Genomic DNA, 16,209 nt, shown 5'->3' with positions numbered 1-16,209 from the left:
CTAAGCACTTAGCCTCGCTTTCATAATGAGGTTCAATTTAACTCAGAAATGACCTACCTTTAGTAGTACAGAGCAATTATTATTTACGATATCCCCGGACCTGAATCGAAACGGCAAAACAGAGAAAATAGATTAAGGAGACTTTCTTCATAAAACAAACCATATTAACCTTGAAAGTAAATTAAAGTCGTGGCTTTCACAACTGAAAAACTAAATATTTCTATAAAAACGGCAGAAAAAAATAACAAGTTAAAATTCATTTGGGTATTGACAATGACATGGAATCTCACTCTATGCAAGGAAGCTGCAGCATCACAACTCTACGACACAAAACTCAAGACCTTTCATGATATGACAAGCTGGAAAACATTTTCCAAAGTTTTAACAGATGAAACAGATGAAGACGCTATGATAATTTCATTCCTTGGAGTTACGTCGAAATACATCACCAACGCATTTGGTACATCTTTCTACGTTCCCTACAAAACGTTAGTTTAAAATGATAAGATTTAAGCGAATTTTATGAAAAACCGTCTGCACGAACTTAAGCGATGTTTCCCTTAGTGTTCCTGTTGCTTAAGGTCCCAAATAAATCGCCACGTAGTTGAGGCGCTATCCGGAATAATATGACCCCTGATCTGAAGGAGTCTGGTACTGTTGTTGGTCTGAATAATAATTCTCTTGCCCAGCGATGGTCTGCGCCTGTGATGCCCCATTCTCCTGGTAAGCGGTGCTATCGTAATACCCATTGTAACCAGGAGTATTAGATGTGTAACCTTGTGAATCACTCTGTTGAGCGGTATTCTGTGCCTGCGATGCGCCATTCTCCTGGTAAGCGGTGTTATCGTAGTACCTATTGTACTCAGGAGTATTAGAAGATGTGTAACCTTGTGAATCATTCTGGAAAGCCGTGTCCTGTGCCTGCGATGCCCCATTCTGCTGGTAAGCGGCGTTATCGTAATACGCTTTATATCCGGGTGTGTTATAAGATGTGTAACCTTGTGAATCTTTCTGTTGATCCGCATAAGGGACCTGGTTCTGACTCTGATATGTGTACGGGGACGAGGCAGCTTGGTAACCGTACAAAGCCTGGTTACTAAGTCCGCTGTTGGACGAGTTGCTAAGAGAGTCGGTTGTCGCAGCTATACTCGAGGTTTGGTTTGCAGCATCTATGAAAAGAGAACGGTCACAAAAAATAGTATAGCGCTGATTTCATGTATTCACGAACATTTACCGACGTATGAATGTGATAGTTGCCTGCTATCGAAGCCTTTCATTACCAATAGGGCAGGCGCAATTTTAGAACCAGGCACTGAATACTCAAGTATTAACTTGTTTTTAACGACATCGTGAAGTAATTTATCCAACACGGGGAAGAGTATCTCATCCAATTTACAAATACCGAGAAGGGGGTTGAAAAAACGAAGCGCAGATATTAAATTAATTATTCTTAGAGAAATTCAAAGCAAAAGTTCACCAAATTCTATGATAATAAAGATCGTATTTCCAAACCTCCGTCGCGTTCCTCCTTCCTTCGGCTCATCATAAATTATTAAAGAATCAGAGAAATTTAAAACAACACAGAAAACTAATTCTACAGGGATTTCGCTTGAATGGCCACACAACAGTATTTTCCCAAGTTAAGTTCACTTTTAACTTACTACAGGTTTGATTCTGAGAAATGAAGGAAACTTTCAAGTAAAACATTTACCGTTGGTCCTGTTTAGAGTCTCGTTCGCTTTGCCGAACCAATACTCCGTAGTTGAAACATTGTGCGTTGGATTAATCTCTGTCGTGGTAACCTCATGCACGACCTGACCAGGGGCCTGGGTCTGTCCGGGATCAATGGTAGTCTGTGACACTGGAAATGGCTGACTGGGCAGCTGGGTGGGCTGTGCTCCCGGTGGGCAAGGCTGTGCGGCCGGTTGAGGTCCAAGAGGGGGAGTCCCACCGGCACCAGGTAGGTTTGTCACCCCAGGCACTGGAATACATACAACTGCTGGTTTTCCAGGTGCTACAGGCTTAAGAGTATTTCAAACGTCAGCTACGTTAGCTGGGCTTTTTAGGCAATAACTAATAATGTTTACCGATGTCAAATTTGACAAGTGTGATATTCAAGACATCTGAAGCAGATAAATAATGAGGCCAAGTGAGTGTAGTAGCTAGTGTGCACGCCTTGGACTTCAGAACTTCGATTGTTCCAGGATTCTGGAGTCGTATTTTTCCTGAAACAATCAAGTTTGTTCCCCATTGTTTCTCCTCACTCAGGTGTATAAATGGGTTTTGACGACATAATAATGGGAGTTATCCACCCAGGGAGGGGAGGGGGGGGGGGGGGGGGCAAAACTCATGCTGTTGTTGTTTAACACTACAGAAACCGGGTCAAGCTCGGGCCACCTGACAGAATCTCCTAGTTGCATGACGCTGAACTCATAAGCACGAAGTACCTAGAAGTATTGCTCCTTTCCCTCAGTGGCGGAACTAGGAGAGGTACGGAATGTGGGGCTTGATTTATTCTCAGAGAAAATAGGGCCCCGGCCGGAGGGAGGAATTTTTCTTAATTTTAGCGAAATTTTTTCATTCAGGTTCCACTCCGTCGGCCGCATCTTTTATAATGTCCCGGATCTACCACTACACCCTGAATATGATAATTGTTGATTGCTCTGTCATCTGCCCAGCATTTTTGTAGGTTTTCACTTGCGGCTCGCCCATACCCACTTATAGAAAAAACAGATTTTGTCTCTCTAACTAATAATTCGATCCAACCCAACATCAATTCTCTCCAAAAAAGAAACGATAAACGGCATTTTCTTTGAGTTATTACCTGACCGGGAAGAACCACGGGTGGAGAAATAGGAGTGACCCCAACAGACGGCTGTGGAGGAATACCACCACTCGGTGAAACGGCTGGGATTGCAGATTGTCCAGGAACAACAGCAGATGGAGCTGGTATTATAGATTGTCCAGGAACAACAGCAGACGGAGCTGTTACTGAGGACTGTTCAGTCGGAGTAGTTCCCCCGACTGTAGTTGGCTGCTGAGTGGATGCAGGTGACGGTTGAACAACTGAAGCACTAGCATTTAGAGGAACTGATGCGGAACTAGTAGGTAGGACACCCTGTGAAGAACTAGCAGGAACCGTGGCGTTTGGGACAGGTGTTGCTACCTGTGGGATTCCTGTGGTAGTCGGTTGAATACCCGCGTTTGCAGATGTTGTGGGTTTTACAACCGTAGCTGATGGCGTCACTGGCACAGGTTGCGTTGCATTACCTGCGCTACCTGAGGGTAACGTGACGTTTGCGTTCGGCTTTTGTCCTTTCATTTGTTGCACGGCATTGTGGGCAGCCTGGTTGACTAAGTTGTCTGTTTCATCAAAGACGCGATTTGTAGCAGTCTGTCCTTTGTGGTAAATGAATCGCAAAGCATTTTTCGCGTCACCCTTATCTGGTTAGGACAGGAGAAATAAAAGAAAATGAAGAGGTTAAGAAACTACAATATATCACAGAAATAACCATTGCTTGTTTAGCGAGTACGACACTTAACAAATGGCCGACTTCAGCATCCCAGGCCGGATTGGTTTGGTAGTCAGGAATTGATAATAAAGCAATGGATATTACTGTCTTGTTCAGAGTACAAAAATCTGGCGCAGTTGAGTTCATTATTTGCCGTTGTATACAAATAAAAGTATGTGGATGGCCGAGATACTAAAGTACACGCGCGCGTGTAAGCCGACCAACAACAGCAAACCAAAATCACGGCTGAACCTGAGAGGGCCAAGAGTTCAAAATTGGAAAATGTAACGCATCTCATTTTGTTTTTTTGTTTTTCTTGTGTATGTGTGTGTACCCTCAGTAATGTCGCATCGCCGGTTTGTCAGGTGTCCAGAGCTTCATTTAGCAGTTCCTAATTATCTAGTTGAATGCGCTGTACGATTTATACATTTTTACCAACTTATCCGATTAGTTTGGTCCCAGTTTATATAAAAGTAAAAAGCGACTAGAAGTATTAAAATTAAGACGATTGCAGTGGCTTAATTGCCCGTTCCGAGGTTGCGCGGGAGATTGGGTCAAGTTAGGTGTCGCAAAGCGTCATGGGGCTGTTTTGGGGGACGATAACCCATTATTAATGTAATCATTTACTCTATAAAAGAAAATAAAGCAGAAAGCGTTAGAAGATGAAGCTTTCGACGGCAGTTTGAATTGATTTGACCTCAATTGTAAATGTCACAATAGTTTCGAAATAGTTTACATTGCAAGGCTCGTAATCTAAACTTTTGATCAAATCCTTCCGATTTCCGGACACTTTTGCACCTCTGCAGGACAACCATCGTTTCAATATACCCACAGTACAGAATTCTGCTGGTTTAGGCAACTCAGCACCTGGAATATCGCTTTCAGCTAGCTGAACTTTCGTGTTTTCGTCCGCCATTTTGGAAACTGTGTCCCCCAAAACAGCCCCATGACGCTTTGGGACACCTTTCTTGACCCAATCTCCCGCGCAACCTCGGAACGGGCAATTTGGGATGCACCAAGATGATAATATTACTGATTCATTAGCAGCTATGCTATGTTTATAATAGACGAAGTAGCATTACCTATATTTATTTATTTATTTATTTATTTATTTATTGCCACACCACAAATACAATGTAAACAAAAAAAAAAAAAAATAGACAAAAATAGATGCAACAATGGCGAGGAGACCTAAAGGAAACTATGAAGCTTATGTTAATTAGGTCTCCTCAGTTAGGTAGCATTACCTATACACTCTCCCCAGACTCCGTCCCGGTCAAACTTTGGCGTGACTGCACACCAAGGATTGTCGTGGTCTTGATAAGTACAAGTGTAGTACAAGACGCCATGATAGTGGAACGGAAATACACAACAACCACCATTGCTATTCCCACCCTTCGTCCACACACCGCAAGAAGTTCCTGAAAGATTAGAAAGACCTGCAGGTTGAGACTTTTAACGCATTAGTTTGCATGGAATGCACCGAAACTATTTTATCTTGCTTCTGACATGTATCACACAGGCGAATGTGGTTTATTATTCAATGAATTGTAACACTATCCGAATATGGTCATAGTGCGCTCAAAATTCGTCTTCTGTACTCAAGAAATATTCTGTGAAAAACGTTTGTTTGTTTGTTTGTTTGTTAAGGAGAAGAATGTAACAAAAACAACCATCTCCAGCTAACTGTCCTTTGTTATCAATGTGTTGAATAATTAGACAATTATCCTTGCTCAATCCTGCGGAATATCGCCTGATTTAAGCCAACTCTGCCACCGGCCTCGTCGGTTGGTTGTTTCAAATGTCAGGTAAATATTCCGCAAGGAGCGGAGAACGCGATAGCGAGGACGCAGTTGTTTGGCAGCCATCAAAAGTCTGAATTAGGTACGGCCAGAGGAAACTTATTTATTTCTAGTATAGCAAAATCTCAAAGTACGTTAGTTCGGGCTTCCCGCATAACAAAAAAAGGGCACAAAAATGTAAGAGGTGCGGGGTCTGAATGCGAAGGCAGTGAACAAAAGCCTCGTCTTGGGATTGCAACTTCTTGGCACTGATAAAAAAAATACATCCTTTAGAAATAGCAATTATACCATTTATTGACAAAAACGTTTTCTTAACTTAAACGCACCACTAAATCCACAAATAAATTATTTGTTCTTTGTTTTAAAATTAACAATGTTTAAAATCTAAGGTCTAATTAAGGCTGCTTCCTGCATTTTGAGTATACTTCTACATTTAATTTGAGACAAAAAATAAACGCTCGGTATGCACTAATATACTATGGATTTCCACGGGAGGTTTGCTAAACGCGAAAGAGAAACGTTAAATAGAGCGGCTTTAAATATATTTCAAAGCGATAGCCTCGAGTGACGCTGTAGCTTCCTGATAATGCTGAAAGCAATTTTACATGTACAATATTAGAATCGACCATTTCCTAGTTGCTTTGAACTTCTCGTTAGGGACGCAAAGCTAAGTGCAAAGTTTTTATTATGAAATTTCGTTTTCATTCATCCGCAAAGAAAACTTATTTTCATATGAAAAGCTTTGCACTTAGCCTCGCTTTCATAATGAGGTTCACAGCAACTCGGAAATGGTTTATTAAGACGGCATAATCACTTGAAGAAAAAATGTGTAAACGTTCAACAAAAATCTTCTTATCCAATTCCGGATAACTCAAATTCCTACCAACCATTTTGTATTTCCGGTAAACACTCTGGACAGCACTTCCATTTCTTTTTGATTGACGTTTCGCAGTTTAAATCCGGGCACTCTATCTTAGAGCATTCCACGTGACCGAGCTTGCATCGACATTCCGGGATGCAAGGGCCTGGAGACCACGCGTCACCATGACGATGAACTTTTCCTTCGTAAGTACAATCTAAGAAGTATATCAAGTTTTAATTTGTTTATAAAATATTCGTCTTATCATAATATGCCCGTGACTCGGGACCACATATTTTCCTTACTGGTCCGGCTATATTGTTTTAAGTTTTACATCGAAGTTTCTTCAAATCTGTCAAATTATAACAGATTACCTTTGTATCAGCTCGTTTCTTTAACACTCGACGAATCTGTAGAGGCTCCTAAGAAATAACCTCTAGCTGGAAGGCGTTTTGGCGAGAGAAAAAATTTCCTCTTAGTTTTGGTCAATTTTACAATGTAATAAGAAATCAATCAAGGTCCTCTATCTTTGAGTGATTTCGTTCTAAGGCGCCTAGTAGTTGTATTCAACCTCGAAACCGAGAAGCGTGCCAGGACTTTCAGAAAACATTCAACATAGCTTACTGATCTTTGAGCTTTTTTTCAATCTGTGTAACCCTGTTCTAGAGTCAAACATTGAGAGTATGCAATGTGCTCAGTTTTAACTATGATGAAAACTAATACTCTGGAAATGCACTACTCTGGTAGTGCTATCCTTAGTTCATCCTGTGCAAGTTAGTTCTAACTTTTCACTCTGTGGATGAAATCCTAAAGTACCTGACCGTATAATAATTGTCACGGCACAATACCCTCCGGTGGTTGTGTCCGTCGTCCAACTCTTCCCAAATTTTCAAAAATTCAAGAGCATTTGCATTGTAAGTTCCTCTAGCACTGTACCTTCTTTATGGTCGGTAATATGTGCAGGGATTCTGATAGTGACGAAGTTTGAAGTGACTTCTGTTTCTTGGCCTGAAGATGCTGCGGGTTAAACGTTTAATCATCAAACAATCAACCGGTACATGCAATGGAACTGTTACAAGCAGGTGGCATTAAGAAAGCAAACAAAGAGGCCATGATGATCAAATTACAAAGTTTTGATGGACACAAATCTCAGCCTACAAATCTTGACAACTCTTTTCTACATAGGCAGTAACAGCAGAACTGCAGACACAACAAAAAAATATGTTGTGTCTTAACCAATGTTATTTCCTTAACAGATGTTATCAACAACTGTTCATATTTCCAAACAGTTTGCTCCCTTGTTGACCTCTCAACTAACGCTAAAATTTCCACCAGAAAGAGCAAATTGTCGGGAAACATTTCTTTCAGCCCATCAACAAACACTTAAACTTTAGTAAAACTTTCTTTAGATACGGAGGGTATACAGTGATTTTTAAGAAATAAATTAAAGCAGTTTAACTAAAATTAACTTTTCAAAATCACATTTCTTAACGGTATATTGTTTACCGTTGTTTACAAAAACAGACTCATAAATAAACGTTTCAAAACTTACCATCATTTTCTTCGATGTGCTCTTTACATTGACAAAATACTACACATATTAACAGTACGAGGAACTGAGGTAATTCTCGCTTGTGAAATAAAACAGGCATTTTTTAGACACTTCTGTCCCCTTGTTCCACCGCGACAGGTTCGAGTATCACGTGGCGTAGATAACACTGTCACGGTGGCTGGTTTTATCGATTCCTTCTTAATAAAACATCATTGCATAATCTGTTCACTACTACTTTAACAGGCTGCAGTATGCCCAACACATACCGGTACTAAATTAAAGCTCCTGTTAAACTTCTTGTCCAGTGAACCGGACATTTCGCTGAGTTTTGTAAATGAAATAGGATCTAATAGTTGCAATGCTTGTATGCAAAGAGAATTCGATAACTCAGTTAGTAGGCCATTCCTGAGTTGCTTTGAACGTCGTTACGAAAGCCAGGCCAAGTGCAAAGCTTTTCATGTTAAAATTAGTTTTGTTTGCATATGCTGGAATTAAAACTAATTTTCGTAATAAACTACACACGAAGCCTCGTTTTCATAATGAGGTTAAAAAAAACTCGGAATGGCTTATTGAAATAATAAAACTTCTGCATTTCTGTCGCGTTATTCAAGTTTCCGAGTAAGAAGCAAATCTTCCGACTTTTGGTCCATTCACTTCTCATAAAACTGCATCATCTTGTTTCTGTAATTCACTTGGATTATCGCCTGTTCTTCTGAGGCTTTATCCCTGACAAATACATGGTTACCCCCAATTTTCTTTTTGGACTTCAATACCCCTTACTAAGATCTACTTTTCCTGCATAGTAACAAACTGCGCAAATGATACCTTATTAGTGGGCCTTAAATTGGGCGCGTTTTTGGAACTGTTCGGGTTATTCATTTTCCGGTTTAGGAATAATTAACACTTGATGCATAATTAAACAGCCCAAAAATACGGAAAATCTGGAAACAGATTACTTTTGACGAAGGTGACCTGAGAGTTAACATCTGCGCACACGGGATTGTCACACATGGCAGAACATGAAGCGCACTGCTTCTTTTTTGTGGACTATGTTGGCGATAATTCGATTGGTTTGAGGTAAAAAAAAAAGCCGACAAGGGAGGATATAAACGAAGAATTATATTTATTTCCGGCTCCTCAAGGAACTTGAGAAACGCAAGAAAAAAGACATTATAGAACATTAATGGGTAAATTGACTGACCGACTTTCTGACTGACTTACTGACTGATTGACTAATCTGACACACACTGACGATTGCCTAACTGACTAGTTGACTAACTGAACAGACAGTGCGACTGTCTGACTGTCTGTCTCTCTGTCTGTCGGACTGACTGACTGACTGACTGACCTATTCACTCACTACTGAATGACTGACTAACTGACTCACTCACTCACTACTGAGTGATTGACTGAATGACTTACTGACTGACTGACTGACTGACTGACTTACTTACTTACTTACTTACTCACTCACTTCTGAATGATTGACTGACTGACTAGTGTGTTGGTTAGTTGGTCGTTTACTTTTCAAATTAGATCGATCGACCGATTAATTGATGAATTAGGTACGTGTCAAGAAATCTTTTTTACCTTTTTCATTCTAATTATAAGCTGCCCACCAGTTATATACACGGATCTATATCCAAAAATCCCTTTGAATGTGACGCACCAAATATAATCACTACACACTACAATGAACACTGTATTTTTTATTAAGACTTCAAATTTATAGAGAATATGCATTCTTTGGTACGCTCTTTTACGTCTGTCAAGTTATGTAATTAAAGAATATTGACGGTAACAGCAAAGAATTGTTAAAGAAAATTTAAATTGTACTTGGTAACTTCTCTTAAATTTCTGCCAATACCATGGCGACTTCCAGTCCGTGATCGTATTTTGACAATGCCTCAGGAGGTAATCTATACAAATGTTCTGGCATCTGTAGGGAAAAAATCCAAAGTTCATGACACGAATGGTTATTTTACCATATATTTCACCAGACTTCTGCGGAAACTGATTGATGAGATTACAAAAAAATTTCTGCCGTGCGCGAATTTTAGCTCTTTGTTATTTGGAATTTCTTCAGTATATGATCTGCGAAACAATATCCTGAAAAGTTTCCGCGGAAATATCTTAAGCGAACTTTACCCCCCCCCCCCCCCATAGAAATTAACGATTATCTAGCAAACACCAATATTATGTAGTCTGTTGCCTTTTCATGGTGGCAAATTTTTTCGGCCGCAATTGATTTCGGAAAACTCTGCATGAATTTTCTTTTATTGCAAGATATTTCTTTGCTTTGTACGTTAATGCACCAGCTTTTCCTTTAACAAATGTTTTGCGGGTTTATTTTTTTAGTGTTTGCCTGATTTCCCCCTCCCCCAAGTCAGTTTTAACTGACGCTCAGCATGAAGAATTATCTTCTAAGTTCAAGGACTCACCCTTTCCTTGGTAATCTTTACTCGATCAGTTCTTGTGTCTCTTTCTGCCACTTTGGTGGGGACAGTTTTTGTCAGGGCACGGATCTACAGGCCTGGGATCGAAAATGACAGTTTGGCTTCCGTCCGTCAGGTGTGATGACACCGCTACCGACCCAGGCCCCTGCATTGTGATGGCTACATTATTGGGGTCCACTTTTCCAAACACCCGCTGAGGCTTGCCCTCGTCAGTCAGTTTAATCTTATGCCCATTGGTAACTTGTTCCTCGTCTGTATAAGATGAATTATAAGATGATTAATTAGTTTAATTATTGTACTCCCTTCCCTCTTCCCCCCTCTTTCTAATGAGCATCTATCCGTAGTATCTAAAAAATACTAAAGAAAAAGCCCCCTCTATCCCCTTAGAGCGATTTTCAATTGGGTGTCGAAAGTAATTGCTCATTTTCTTTGGTTTTGCTCCGCGACGCTTTGTGATTGGTTGAAAAAACTCAAACCACTTTGTTAATCATTGAGAAACAAAACCAAAACAAACTGTCACTTGTGTTCCGCTCGTTTTCCCGCTTTGGCACGGATTCACGTGTATTTGCTACTAATTTTGATTAGCTCATTGCGTTGTTGGCGTCTGTTGTGATTGGCGGAAGCAATTATTTTGGTTTTGGTTTTAACGACACTCTGTAAAAGGTCCAATTGATAAGTTTCTTTCGAGGTCGACCAACAGCATTCAAGGCCAGGCGGAATTGGTGAATAACACGGTTAGTAATACACTTTACTTTGAAAGGTGACTGGCGACAAAAGGCCAGGTCTTACAATGGAATCACTTCAGCAATTTTCCAAACATTCTTAGAATTCCAACCACCAACAACTAGGCGTGTACCTCGACTCCACAAAATAAGACTATAGTTCCTTGGAAGGAAGCATTCTCTCGACGTATCCTTTCTAACATTGCTTGAATTAATTCTACTTACGTTTTTGCTTTTCAGTTACCACGTGCACAGGCAAGGTGCTTTCAAGCTTTGTTAATACTTTGTTGGCTACTTCTTTGCTGACTTTTCTGTGTAGGTGAACTCTTGCCTCTTGGGATGCCTTTTGGTCATGTTCCTGCTCTTGCGCATGCACTTTTAGAGGTTGCTGCTGTTCATGTGATGCAGCTTTCAGATGTGGCTTTGTATGCAGTTTTCCTGGTTTGGGGAGCTTAGATGCAGGTTCCAGATCCTTAGGTTTGGTTGCTTTTGGTGCCGCGTTGGGTCCGGGTAGTTCCGACAAAGGAAGGGCTACAGGGAGTTCATGTCCTTGAGAAAAAACGAAAGGATAAACATTGACAGTTGACTGAAAGGCGGCAAGGCCGTACCAGGCCGCGCCATTTTTTTCGTTTTCCTTTTTTTTTAGGGGGGAGGGAGGGGGAGGGGATTTTGTTTACTTTTGTCCGATAGACCCCATACACGGGTGTTCGAGGATCTCATCTGAGGGGCCAGATTTGAAACTCTGAAGAAGACTTGTGATACTAGTTGAAATATTGGCCCAAATAACATTGTCTTTTCCTTGGAATCAGCCCTGTAATCAGTTTGGCTTGTTTATCCATTTATGGCTTCTGATAGGCGTCCTTGCTCATCCCTCAGTTCCTCTTATCATCTTACCTGAGTGCACCTGCATCACATGGACAGCCTGGGATTCCTGAGTATCTTTTATGACACTGATGGTGTGATCAGGTTTGGGCTCCCCCGGAGCTACCTGCACTTGATTGGTGTTCAACTCAATCGTCCCAGGTCCTTGCATTGAAACAGCCACGTTATGTGCATCCAACTGTCCCGTCGCTTCGTTGTCCTTGTCCATCTTGTGCACGCACAAGTTGTACACATTGACGTTCGGTGAAGGGCAGTCGCAAGCTTGGTCATTTGTGGGTTGTTGGGATGCCTGTGGTACAGGTTGTTCCTGCCTGGTTACATGAGCTACAGAGAATCATTGGATAATAAGTTTCAGTAAATTAAGGGCGCCTCACGCTAAACCCTAACGTACTAAGCTCGTTTAAAAAAAATCAAATAGCGTATGCTTATCATACAAAACGGTGTGACGACACTTCAGCAAAGTGTTATTGTGGCGTTCACATATGAGCCTTTATTTGCGCATTCGATATCGAGTTTGTAAACGTTTTGTTTGTCGTATGAAGGAAGATCCACATGATAAGTCGAAATAAAAATTACCAGTTGTAACCAGAGTCAAATATGCGGTTAAAATGCAAAAAAAAGACTGCTAGTATATTCGTAAGACCAAGAACTGCTCGTTAATTCGGAGAATAAAATTCCATTCCCTAACACGTTCAGCAACTTAAATTTTCAGCTAAAGAATCTTACTTTAATAGTTCTCGTTGGGTGGCCTGATTTGCAGTATCATGAAGATCGGAGCACTGAGTGAGTTCCCCAAATGGGATTCTGACTCTTGTAAAATTTGAAGCAGCGAGTCTTCTCGTAAGGTCCATTTTGTTAAAGTCTTCCGACTTTTGAGAACTCTTAATAATTTATTGAGGTTTGATGGAAATTTGGACTATTTCAATAGCTGGATTTTACCTGACGACATGTTCATTGTTTTAAAAAAAATGCGAGGTTCTGGATTTGACTAACTGTAGTTAAACGGCGAGATTCAACTTTTGTTCCATTCGAGTTTTCCACTGAATTATACAAGAATGTAAAGTAAAAGTTGGGATGCGATTCAGGCTGATAAATTCCATCACGACTAAAAACTTTGGATTTTTTTTTCAGAACAGGACTCGAAGGACAACCCAATTAGAGACCATTTTATTATATTAAATGCTTAAACTCTTTTAGATTGAGTTTGCCACTTGCAGCTACACGAAAGGCAGAAAATTTAATTAAGTCAACAGTACAACTGGTGGCTTGTGAGTAACGACACGAATCAATAGACAATGATTGATCTTGACATCTCCTTCAAAAAGCCCATTAACAACAATTTTCACAAATTATTCCTTTAACTAGATTATTGCCTAAATAAAAAAGTATTGGAAAATCTTTGTTTAAAAAATGTCTCAGTTTTAAAACATCGCATTTTATTGTCCAAGTTTGAAGAGTAAGATTTGTTATAAACTAGGTATTTCTTTATTTCGCTGATACTCTTTCGATATACACGGAAGGTCTTAATCCACTTTTGAAAGTTTTTCTCTAAAATAACGTGTTCGAGCCTTCTAGATCATCTGTGTCTTTAAAATTGAAGGTCGAGAGATTGAAGACAAATTTTAAGATGCTACCAGAAGAATGAACCCCCGCGTATAATCCGTTTAGTCAATTCTACTTAGTCGTAAAATTTATTTCCCAAAACACTGAAAAACAAAAGCGCTAGCAATCCGGTTGAACAGCTCTTAATTTCGAAAGCAAGGTCACATTTATAGGAGATAATCAACAAGCTCAAGTTTAAATAGAAACTTGCATTACACGAATCAACTATTTGACTATATGTGACTCATTCAGTACAACTGACATCACGTAGAACTAGACTGATCATCACTGGAAATATCACAAATATCTCCACTGGAAATGAAATGGAGTACCGAGCCAAACTTATCTTACCAGAAGGACACTATAAGTGCCATGCATGAGGCTGAGAGTGACACAAAAAGCTTGGTCATTGAATAAAAGCACTGAGCTATTGTTAATTATGTTGTACGAGGAGGTTTTCATTTTTGAGAGTTCGTGGATCAAGACCATTGAAGTGAAAGCTACTGAGCGGCATTTTGCTGTTGTGCTGTTTATTATACTTGTGCAAGGTGATTCTAACTTTTGAGCCTGTTCATGAAACCCTGAAGACATAAATGTTATCATCACTGCCTTCCTGTGGTACTTTGTGTTTGTTGATATTGAGCAACTGAAAACGAAAATTTGGTGATATTTACGTTTCAATCTCGTGACAATTGGTCGGTCAGTTGGCAAGGAGAAGGTTTCAGTAAAAAACCACTCTTGAGTGAAGTCAGACACCGTTAAAACAATGACCTATTGGTACGATAAGACCCATTGTTACTCTGTTTGTATTCTTGTCATTTTTAATAACGGAACCCTTCAACGAAAGAGAATAGGCAAGCACAAGGCACTTGTGGGTTTTACACAGGTTGAACAATCCACGCGAAATCATCACTATGCGTTTAGGAGTCTCAAAATAAAATTAAAACCACAGTGTTCTATCTAAATGTTGTTGTACTCTATAATCTACGTACCCTTCTTGTGTTTATGGTGCCGCGGCCTTCCCTGTACCACAATTGCCACACAGATTAGCAAACTAAAAAGTCGACGCATTTTAGCTTAAATTGGAGTTTATGTCGTTAAGTCTGGCTGAGTTTCAGTTAGTGCACTCTCTATATATCGATGTTTGTAAGTGAAACAATTCTTGTCTTCTCGGTCAAATGACTCTCTTATGGTTATGCTTGACCTCATTTGATTATTTCACTGTTGAAGTGCTTGAATCCAAATCTAGAATTTCTTTAAAAGGTGTTAGGGGCAAAACACCACCAGAACCATGCCACCAAACCTTAATTGGTAATTGGTCTAGTGTGAAATCATGGCATTAAATAAATCGTTTGTAAGCAGATGACGGTTATGGTAAGCAGGTTAAAGCATTTTGAATCCTAATAGTACGAGTAGAGATTCTTTCAGTTTGGAATTCATGAAGAAGAAATTATCCTTTAGCAACAACAATAAATATATTGAAAGTTCATCAAAGCTTCCTGTACTCGTACGATTTTCTTTGCCAGTTTTGGACAGACTGATGTGCCGCTTCGTTTTGAAGACGGGGCTGAGCGCAAATAATTTTCTCATTTTTATTTTACTCAATCAGCTAGACTATAGTAACCTATCATCATCATCATCATCATCATCATCATCATCATCATCATCATCATCATCATCAGTTATTTGTCTTAGTAAAAAGAACTAAACCTGCAAAACATTCAAAGTGCAAGTCAAGGTAACGGTGAGGAGACCTCAAGAAACCATCAGGCTTATAAGGGAGGCCACCTCGGCTGACAATAATAAATAAGAAATATGGTAGAAGACTTAAGAGTTGGGATGGCAGAGCTAAAATTAAGACAAGTTCTTATTTTCTAGGGCACCTGCGGGAGACCATTTTATCATAATTGCTCAAAATCATAACCTTGAGGTAACCAGCACCAAGCCTTCCATGGACCATGGCCATGATCTTAATGTTTTTATTTTACCGTTACACACTTTGTACTCGGACAAGCTCGTATAGTCTTGCCACTCTATGATCCGAATGGAAAATAAAGTTCTTAACTAGCAGGGCTTCCACCTCTCCCCTCCCCTTCCTCTATCTACGGTGCATCTTGCAGCCTCGTCATTAAAACGAGGTTGCACATCAGTAACTACATTATCAGGTGAGTATAGAAAGCTTTGACGAATTCTTTTATATTTTTATAGCTAAGTGTTCAAGAATATTTTCTTACGGCGTTATTATTTATGATATAAGCGTGGTAAACCGGCCCCCTTAGGGGTGATATGCAAAACACTACCGTACGTGCACTGGCGTCCTTCACGCACGCGCACAGCCTATTACCGTGCATACCCTTGGGCAATCATGGACAGCTGTTTCGCTGGTACACGTACTAGTATAGAAATGGAGCTGGTTTTGTCATTTTTGGTCTGAAATAGTGTGTTGTGTACTGGCCTAGGAGTTTCACCTTTTTGTTGTAAAATAGGTTGTAACAGGAGCCCATTAATGGTCTCCTGGTTGTAATGAAAAATTATAAGACTTATCAGACTAACAACATCAATAGGGATAACGGAATTGACATCCCGAAAGAATAAACCCACCATCAAACAACATCGTTACCACATGGACCCGTGAGGGAACAGAGTATAGTCTGAAGAACGGGAATCGAAATCCTCCAATTACTAACAACCAAAGCGAGGATAGAAATGCACCAATCACCATCAACCATGGTGCTACAATATGTTGATGCACAGCCGGTCGGCACCATCGCATGGGCAGTAGCAGTGACTCGAAACATTGTGATTCACAACTCTACACAATC

At 40.1% G+C, this 16,209-nt stretch overlaps 2 protein-coding genes across 2 annotated transcripts; both read right to left on the bottom strand.

Annotated features, from left to right (window-relative positions):
* Positions 1 to 148: 148 nt before the first annotated feature.
* Positions 149 to 7,942, bottom strand: LOC146460592 (uncharacterized). Its single transcript, XM_085087978.1, has 7 exons — positions 7,726 to 7,942; positions 7,110 to 7,190; positions 6,202 to 6,390; positions 4,760 to 4,933; positions 2,825 to 3,444; positions 1,712 to 2,021; positions 149 to 1,169 (listed from the first exon to the last, which is right to left on the bottom strand). The coding sequence occupies exons 1-7, from the start codon at positions 7,823 to 7,825 to the stop codon at positions 613 to 615; spliced, it is 2,031 nt and encodes a 676-aa protein (XP_084944104.1). The 5' UTR covers positions 7,826 to 7,942; the 3' UTR covers positions 149 to 612.
* A 1,472-nt stretch (positions 7,943 to 9,414) lies between these two features.
* Positions 9,415 to 14,699, bottom strand: LOC146460591 (uncharacterized). The gene is made up of 5 exons (XM_085087993.1): positions 14,380 to 14,699; positions 11,798 to 12,109; positions 11,129 to 11,452; positions 10,167 to 10,433; positions 9,415 to 9,664 (listed from the first exon to the last, which is right to left on the bottom strand). Exons 1-4 carry the CDS (start codon positions 14,456 to 14,458, stop codon positions 10,192 to 10,194), a joined length of 957 nt encoding a protein of 318 aa, XP_084944119.1. The 5' UTR covers positions 14,459 to 14,699; the 3' UTR covers positions 9,415 to 9,664; positions 10,167 to 10,191.
* Positions 14,700 to 16,209: the final 1,510 nt, after the last annotated feature.

This window comes from Pavona decussata, unplaced genomic scaffold (assembly GCF_977016875.1).
Source record: "Pavona decussata unplaced genomic scaffold, jaPavDecu1.1 SCAFFOLD_210, whole genome shotgun sequence".
Lineage (NCBI taxonomy): Eukaryota > Metazoa > Cnidaria > Anthozoa > Scleractinia > Agariciidae > Pavona > Pavona decussata.
The sequence above is the reverse complement of the archived record's forward strand: the minus strand, read 5'-3'. Positions and strand labels throughout refer to the sequence as shown.

What these genes read in the sequence shown, in the direction of transcription:
- LOC146460592 (XM_085087978.1), bottom strand. Translation starts at nt 7,825, where the DNA reads ATGCCTGTTTTATTTCACAAGCGAGAATTACCTCAGTTCCTCGTACTG. An exon ending in AGTCTGGGGAGAGTGTATAG is followed by an intron (nt 3,445 to 4,759) that starts GTAATGCTACCT and finishes TGTCCTAACCAG; the next exon opens with ATAAGGGTGACGCGAAAAAT. An exon ending in CCGTGGTTCTTCCCGGTCAG is followed by an intron (nt 2,022 to 2,824) that starts GTAATAACTCAA and finishes AATACTCTTAAG; the next exon opens with CCTGTAGCACCTGGAAAACC.
- LOC146460591 (XM_085087993.1), bottom strand. Translation starts at nt 14,458, where the DNA reads ATGCGTCGACTTTTTAGTTTGCTAATCTGTGTGGCAATTGTGGTACAG. An exon ending in GCACCATAAACACAAGAAGG is followed by an intron (nt 12,110 to 14,379) that starts GTACGTAGATTA and finishes GATTCTCTGTAG; the next exon opens with CTCATGTAACCAGGCAGGAA. An exon ending in GGTAACTGAAAAGCAAAAAC is followed by an intron (nt 10,434 to 11,128) that starts GTAAGTAGAATT and finishes CATCTTATACAG; the next exon opens with ACGAGGAACAAGTTACCAAT.